Source organism: Austrofundulus limnaeus, unplaced genomic scaffold (assembly GCF_001266775.1).
Source record: "Austrofundulus limnaeus strain Quisiro unplaced genomic scaffold, Austrofundulus_limnaeus-1.0 Scaffold1067, whole genome shotgun sequence".
NCBI classification, from domain to species: Eukaryota; Metazoa; Chordata; class Actinopteri; order Cyprinodontiformes; family Rivulidae; genus Austrofundulus; species Austrofundulus limnaeus.
The window spans coordinates 64,965-73,802 of NW_013953469.1; the positions used below are offsets into that span (position 1 = coordinate 64,965).

At 37.6% G+C, this 8,838-nt stretch overlaps 1 protein-coding gene across 1 annotated transcript; it reads right to left on the bottom strand.

The window, feature by feature from the left end:
* Window positions 1-1,591: 1,591 nt before the first annotated feature.
* Window positions 1,592-6,435, bottom strand: LOC106533986 (histone-lysine N-methyltransferase SETDB1-B; the record flags this gene model as incomplete). The annotated part of the gene is given in 8 exon segments (XM_014030475.1): window positions 1,592-3,735; window positions 3,945-4,069; window positions 4,331-4,524; window positions 4,872-4,945; window positions 5,049-5,250; window positions 5,527-5,667; window positions 5,790-6,167; window positions 6,334-6,435. Coding segments are annotated over 7 exon segments (1,203 nt in total). The 3' UTR covers window positions 1,592-3,735; window positions 3,945-3,955.
* Window positions 6,436-8,838: the final 2,403 nt, after the last annotated feature.

An 8,838-nucleotide genomic window follows, 5' to 3' on the forward strand; every position in this document is an offset into this window, starting at 1 on the left:
TTTTGTTGTTCTTTGTTTTTTTTATTCAAGTGCATTTTTTTGTTAGAGACTGAGTCCACTTTGTTAAACATTCTTTAAAAATTAAAGTTTATTGATTTATTACACTTACATATAATGCTTTTATAATTATTAGTTGTAAAAATGGTCACCAGGCAATATTAACGCTTATCGCAATAATTTTTGAGACAATTAATCGCCCAGCAAAATTTGTTATCGTGACAGGCCTAGATAGTATCTCATAATAATGAGATAGCTAAGTCATAATAATGAGATACAAGTTTTATTTTTTTATCAGGGTGGCGGAAATGGGCTTCCATAACAACAGGTTCCTATCAAGGGGAAAAAATTCACTCAAAAGTCAATTTTGTGTGAAAATTTAGACCCTTATTTTCTACCAGATAACTTTCTCCATCTTCTAGTCAGGTCACAGAGGGAAGAGGTCCAGACATCACTGTGTGAGTGGGGGGTTGGGTTTGTAGAAATACGCAGGTTCTCACAACAAACTTAAACTCTAAGTTTTAATGCACATTTAAAACGTCCTGCACACACAATCAAAGCACAAAAACCAACACACAACATAAGAGTAAATGAAGAAAAGAAGAGGATAAAATATAAAATTTTGCAGAAACAAATGCGAGGAAAAACAAAACTGGCTGTCTGGGTAACACGTGTAGCTTTTCCTGAATAACATCATTAAGAAACCGTGATGTGCTTCAGTATGACAAACTCTCCAAGCAATTAAAACTCAAAGTAAGTTTTTTTTATAAATTTATAAAATAAAATAAAAGATAAAATAAAAAAAATTCATCAAAAACGAATGTACGTCGTGAGTTTGTAGCAGGTCATGGACTTCCGCTTTTCACTAACCCAGACCGAGAACCTGAATGATTTTCAGTAGACTTCTTGTTGACTATAAAAGACCATCCTTGATGTTACGAACACTGGGCTCCATCCAGAAGATAAAGGCGCTTTTCGAAGTCAGATTTGTGGGTTTCAAGTTAGAAATCTATTATTTGAAAATGGTATTCCTGATTCAGTCAGCTACCACGAGCACCAAACGTAGACAAAACCACAGAAAAGCCATTTACTATCATTCTTACTGTATTTGACTACACAAAAGGAAAGGATTCAAACATCTTACCGTCCTCAAATAGCGAGTACTCTCTTCTTCGCGTAATGCTAATTTCCCAACATAACCCTTACAGCTAAGTGCCCCGCCCCCTTGTGTTCGCTAGTGGAATTACACCCTCAAAGTTATTGACTAAATAAACTGTTTGTGGAAACAATGCAATTAAATACTTCCTCAAAATTTGCAGTGTACGTATGTAAAACTTCTTATATGTCTAAATTTAAATATATTATAGAATATAAATTATGTCATTACTGTATCTTTATTGGCAGTTATTTAACATGGTTTCAATGAATATATTTGTTTTGTACTTCAGGGTAATTGTTAGTTATTTTTAATGAATAATAATGAATACAATGTCCCAATAGGTATATGAATAATAATTTTATTGTACAAAATGTATCTTAGCAGGAGAGTTGACTAAGTTAATAGCTGGAAAATAAAACAAAGATTAACATGAAATAAAGTTGTAAAATAAACTTTTAATGAAAATATTTGAAAATGAGGCAATTACAAATGACAGGCTAATTTACAGTACAGCAAAAAATATTAAAATGATGCAGGCAAGATCACAGACTAAATTCTATTTGAAATAGAGTAATACTGAACGAAAAAGGACAAAAAAAATATTGCAGACAATTAGGTGCATATAAAAGAAAAACTGGCACCAGATTTTGTCACTTGACACAAAAACAAACAAATCTCAAGGAGCACAAAATAAAAATATCAACGTATGTTTACTAATCACTACAAATTAGATGTAAGCGTTGATGGAAAATGTTGCAAGAAAACATTTTATTTATAAATACAATAAAAAAAATCTACTCCATTTCTTAAACTCCTCTATGTATATTATGGAGCTTAAAAATAATTGAAAGTTTGAAGGACTTCATTTTGAGTACATGCATGTTAGAAGCATGCCTGGAAAAAAAAAACTTAATTTGATAGGCTTGAATATAAAACAAACAAAAAGATAAAGTGAAGCAGAATTTTAAGTTTTCTGTCTGGCGATGTTGAAAACCAGCTCAAAGCTCATGTAACTTATTCCAATAGATTATGTTTATATTACACTTTTCTCACCGTATTGACTGCTCAAATTTCATTCAATATATTATTTTTTTCCACCAAACACAGAAACAGCGTGAAGATGTGAGGCTCTACTTCTTGTCAAAAAAACACTAGACTAGGAAAGGCATGATAAACCCTTTTAATCACTTTAGTCACAGCCGTACAGTTCAGTGGTGCCGAGTTAAAAAACAAGATGGTTAGTTTACATGCAGGGGTCCTGCTTCTGGGTGAAGCAAGACCGACATCAGCTCGCAGAAACAACCCGATGACTGAATTATACAAGGACTCCACAACGGTAAAGCTGAATGTATAAACCAGATACAGAGCGTACATTAAAAGTTAAGCAGTCTTTTCTTTTGCTGTACATCATTACACAGTGATGTGATCCATCAGATGTACCAAGTTACCGGTCCATGAAGAGAAAGAGGCGCCCCAATGTGGCGATTCATCTCTGGGAGGGTACTGTTCTTATGGAAAGCAGGCGCAAAAAAAAAAAAAAAAAAAAAAAAAACTTTGAATTAGCAGAATTCCTGTTAGTTAAATCTGCTGGCAATATCGTATAATGTTTTTGGCACAAACTAAACTTGCTTGGTTTTGATTACCAATTCTGTGCATCTTTCCTTAACATCACATCAGTCAACAATAAGACCAGAAACAACTAAAAACGTCTGCTCACGAGTTGGGTTGCAAGGAATCCTTCCATTAGAAGCTAAGCTGCGAAATTTTGGGGGGAAAAAAAACCCAAAATACTGTATTTTGGCTGTGGAGCAAAATAAGGGCAGCAGACTTGGGATCATGAACATAGTGCAGAACACATAACACAATTACAAGGAAACACACACACATTACAAACTGAAAACTTTTCATGAAAGTGGAAATTAGGGGTCATTAAAAAAAACACAAAAAATAACTATTACTGGTCAAACTTGATATTTAAATTTTGGATATATGCTTGTAAATTCCTCGTATTTTCAATGAAAAATTCCTAGAATTTTGCAACCCTACTCACAAGTCAGACAAATGAAAAAAAATTGTTTGCAGAATTTTATAATATTACACTGAGATCAAAATGATTTTCATTACTTTAAAATATGTCAGTATTTTAATCATATTTTTTGTGTTATAGTAGTGCACATTGTGTACAATTGAGCTCTGGTTCCAAACATGTAATTCACTTGTTTTCTCAGTTTGCTTTAAATACCCATAACAGAGACAAGATGCAACAATTGTGGAATGCTGCAAAGAATTCTACAAAAAAAAAAAAAAAAGACAAATATCCATTTCCTCTCAGAATACTGGAGCATTAGCTTCCAGTTCAGATGCTGCTCTTTGGATACAAACAAAGCTGTTTCCAGTAGCAATTATTATTTTTTCTCTACATATTATCTCATCAGAACGCTCAACTTCATTATAATCAGGGAGAATTCATTTCAAAATAAAATGACTGCACAACAAACAGCTGGTTTCAGATCAACATCATAAAGAACTGAGAATCTGTTTGACAACTCTGTTGAACTCAAATTCATCACGGATTACATCTGTACAATTAACAAAAGCAAAACCAAAAAGAAAAATACAGAGTTAGATTAGAACAAATTCAGAAAGTTAACATGAGAAGCTTTTTTTCCCACCAATATATATAAAAAAAAGTACATTTCATTTGGGCTTTTGCACCCCAAAATTAATAGGGACATTACTACACACTATTTATTTACTTACACATTTCTACAAGCCTTTAACTATTTACCTGTCTTTGAATTAATCAGAGTCAGAATCATCCTTGGATTCTTCCCTCCCTTTCAGTCCCCAAAATTTGGCAATGTGCTCCAGTCGCATGGAGCCCCTGAAGATCCACTCCCGTCGATGGTTTTCCTGCGCGACAAAAACGTGGAAACAAAAGTAATCAACGTGATGGATATAAATCTGCAGACTTTTTTTTTCTTTTTTAGACCAATTAAATGTGAAGAATCTGATCTGGTGGATTTATTGTGGTCTGTAAACAAAGCCAAAATCACTGTTTCCAATATTTGCACAGTAAATATGCAACCTTGCCATTTTTTTGTCATAAATTTTGACATTATTCCACTTCAGCATACAGCAGATGAAACCAGACAACAGAAAAGAGCTACTCACCTGAAATACAACTTGTATCAAGCTGGAGTCGACCGCCTGCACCTCACACATCTGCTGGACTCCATTTAATTCTACATTAAAGGTTTGTCCGATCCTGTACTTGTTTAAACGGGGGTACGGCCAGTCGTCCTTAAGGTAGAGTCTCATAAAACACTTGTGAGGACCATCAGGAACATCGTCCAAAACATCCTCCACTGTTGGAGAAAGGGGGGAAAAAACAAATTGGCATTTGGTAATGTTCTGTTTTTGAGCATCTATAGACAAATTATTCCTTTCAAAATTTCACAATAAAACCCTTCAAGGAGAAAACATATAATATCCCCTTTTGCTGATTCACTTAAAACTACGTTTTGAAAATCAGTGGATGTAAATATTTCGGAAGGCGACATGTAAACAAATACATGAGTTCATTTTAACTCAACTGAAAACATGCAAACGTCACTGGTTCAAACCAGCTTACAAAATAAAATATATCTAAATAAACCAACATTGCCTAGTTTATGTTGTTTTGCTCCTTCTGTGGAGAGAAAAACAAACTTACGTGGTCTGCAGACCAGGTGAAATAACGGCAGTCCTACATAAACTGGAGTGTGATCATCCATGAATACCAAGAACCTGGAAAATTCAAACCAAATGTTTAGAAATGCATTTGAACTTAACAGAAATACTTTGTTAAAAAAATATGTTTGTCCGATGAAGAGGTGAAAAATTGAATCACCTGAACTGGTTTCTCCTGCTGGGCAGCTCGGACAAAACACCAGGCCGGAATCGGAACTTGTTATTTTGACACCGCACCACCACACGGCTGCCGATAACCAGCTGCTCCACCTTCGGTCTGGAGTCGAACGCGATGTGGTGTGCAGACACGAGACACGTTCCCTTATCCTCAAACCTAACTTTGTACTTCAACCGCCCGTCGTCTGCAAAGAACAAGAAGTCAGTGATTAAAACACCCCCCACCCCACCCACCACCATCATTTTTCTTTACAACATCCATCTTTCTGTGGTCGCTCTTTTTTTCTTTAATGACCAGAACCTGGGCAAAAAAATTATCTTTGACCTGCTAATGCAGTAACTAACAGTTGTAGGATAACAAAAACTAAAAGGTGGGAATATATAAACAACCAAATAAAAGCAGAGACAGCTAATGAATAGAACCCTCTTTTTATCATCAACCAAGCAGTGATTTTTCTCACCCTTTGTAATTATCTCCTCTATTTTCCCCCGCTGCCATCTCATTGGTCGTCTTCTGGCAATGACCATCATGTCCACTCTGATTTCTTCCTCAGGCAGGTTAGGCCGATTACTTGCAGTTTCACGAGAGCAATGAGGAAAAACTGTTTGACACAATCAGAGTTATTTGTTGCACAATGGAACCAAAAAAATAGACAATATACAAAAATGCATTAGTTTTAAATTGTTGCATTTTAATTGGGAGTTGTTGTTTTTTTGGCCTTACCATTGTTATTGTTACTGGTTGAAGGTCCTGCAGACATTCTTGTCATATCAATTTTGGAGGATTTGAAGTATTTGTCTTTATTGTTTAAGACAAAAAATTCGGAGTCGCTGGAATCCTCTTCGGATTCCCACGGCATGTCTGAGTCCGAGCTGCTGAGAGTTTCATCTTCACTGTAGAACTGCGGAGGGGTCGGTGGTCGCAGGGCGCTGATCTTATATTCAGGCAATCTGGTCAAAACTACCACAGCTTTTTTACATAAATTCAGGTCGGTGATTATGTCGATGTTTTGTAGACAGCAGCCGTTTTCCCACTTTGGCGCCTTGCTGGGAGTTCCGTGTGAGGAGGAAACGGAGCCGGACGGAGATTCAGACATATTTTCTGGAAGGGAAAAAGAAAAAGTATTGTTAAAATAACGACATGCATGAAACTGAAACACATCAAGAACAAATCAGTTTTATTTAACATCAAACAGCTCTAAGTCATTATTAGAGCTATTCAAACCTTGCCTGCGTTTCTTTTTTAAACAATGCTAATTTGCACCAACCATCATCATCTCTTTCTTCATCAGGGTCCGTCTTCCTCTTCATTTCCATCCTCCTAGAGGACATCTGCAGCTCCATCGTCCTCGTCTCCAAATCATCCATCACTGCAAAACACACAACTTTTAAAAAACAAGGCAATGGGATAAATACACTCACCGGCCACTTTATTAGGTACACCACGCTAGTAACGGTTTTGTGGTCATAAAGGGATGGACATGGTCAGCAACAATACTCAGGTAGGCTGTGGCGTTGCAACGATGCTCAATTGGTACCAAGGGGCCCAAAGAGTGCCAAGAAAAGATTCCCCACACCATGACACCACCACCACCAGCCTGAACCGTTGATACAAGGCAGGATGGATCCATGCTTTCATGTTGTTGACGCCAAATTCTGACCCTACCATCCGAATGTCGCAGCAGAAATCGAGACTCATCAGACCAGGCAACGTTTTTCCAATCTTCTCTTGTCCAATTTCGATGAGCTTGTGCAAATTGTAGCCTCAGTTTCCTGTTCTTAGCTGAAAGGAGTGGCACCCGGTGTGGTCTTCTGCTGCTGAAGCCCATCTGCCTCAAAGTTCGACGTACTGTGCGTTCAGAGATGCTCTTCTGCCTACCTTGGTTGTAACGGGTGGTTATTTGAGTCACTGTTGCCTTTCTATCAGCTCGAACCAGTCTGCCCATTCTCCTCTGACCTCTGGCATCAACAAGGCATTTCCGCCCACAGGACTGCCGCTCACTGGATGTTTTTTCTTTTTCGGACCATTCTCTGTAAACCCTAGAGATGGTTGTGCGTGAAAATCCCAGTAGATCAGCAGTTTCTGAAATACTCAGACCAGCCCTTCTGGCACCAACAACCATGCCACGTTCAAAGGCACTCAAATCACCTTTCTTCCCCATACTGATGCTCGGTTTGAACTGCAGGAGATTGTCTTGACCATGTCTACATGCCTAAATGCACTGAGTTGCCGCCAAGTGATTGGCTGATTAGAATTAAGTGTTAATGAGCAGTTGGACACGTGTACCTAATAAAGTGGCCGGTGAGTGTATAATGCATCTGTTCACAGGTCCTTATGTGCAACACATCCACTCACATATATTTGTTTGTTTGTCTACCTTGCTGGCAAATCTATAACATCTCAGTCTGCTTTCACACAAGGGTAAGCCCAAACATTTTCTAGATGTTCACCCGCATCAACACACCAGATTTGAATGAATGGGTGAGGCTTAATCAGACCTTAATGTGATTTTTAAGGAATCAGATGTGTTGGAGCAGGGAAACATGTAAAACATGCAGGATGGTGGCCCTCAGGGACCAGAATTGGACCCACCTGGTCTAATTACAAGAGTGAACTCAAGGCCCTCCAAAACTAAAAAAAAAACGTATGCTTTCACACAAAGTACATGATTTTGTTCATCTACAAATGAACACCAGCAAATAAATGCTGAAATGCAGATTTTACGCTTAACTCAAAACGGTTTTATTGAACAATAAAAACAAAATTGCTTATATCAACAGTACCAGTGTTAGCACACGACCCAAATATTCAAGCACACTAAGTTTGGAGCAGCCCCGTTTATAAAAACACAAATAATAGACAGTTAACACAAAGATCATCCCGGATATTTAAACAAATTTTGACTATTTAAATGTTAAATAACCATTTGTTGACGCGCGTGAAGCTTCGCTGCACGCTAGCTTTAGCAAAAACAAACCGAGGCGTTAGCATTTTCACCCTCCGAGCGTGTCCAAGACCACCGTACCCGAACCAAAAACCCCCTAAACTTACTTCGTTGTTCGGTTGCAGTTATCCGGCCTTGACAAAAATAAAACACCGGGGGAACGGTACAAAATGTTTTGTGTGTCGCCGAAAAATATTTCCGGGCTAATGCAGTCGCTGAAGCTAGCTAGCTAGGAGAAGCTAGCTCCGCTAGCCTAAACACGATTCCTGGGTACACAAAAAGGTTGAAGAGGTATAATATTTAACACTTTTATAGACTGTAACCCGCACAGAAACAACGAGCAGTACTTCTTTATGCTCTGTTGTTGTTTCTGATGATCTTCTTCCCGTTCCTGGGGTTTTTGAGGGCTGAAAAACCGACGATCCGGTGCTACACTGCCGCTAACTGGTAATGTGTGGAGACAAGATGAAGACAAAAAAAAGTCAGACTCTACAGTTCATCTCACTGTGAGTTTATTGTACTAGAGAAAAAAAAATATTCGTCTTTGAAAAGTGGGACAATGTGTTTTTATACAAAATAAGCAGACAAATAAGCTTATTTATAGGATAAAAGATGTTGCATTCTGTGACTAGGTGTAGAAGTAGGCAACACCTTTTGTTGGCAACATTTGTTGCAGATTGATAACTGGGTAAATTATGCTAACAGAGGCAACTTTATTGGAGTTTGCTTTCAAATTTCATGGAAAGAAATAAGCTTATACCATTAGGCTGGTGTACAATCTCTTTCATCCTAATAGAGGGGGTAAGGACCACAGAGCAAATATATAAT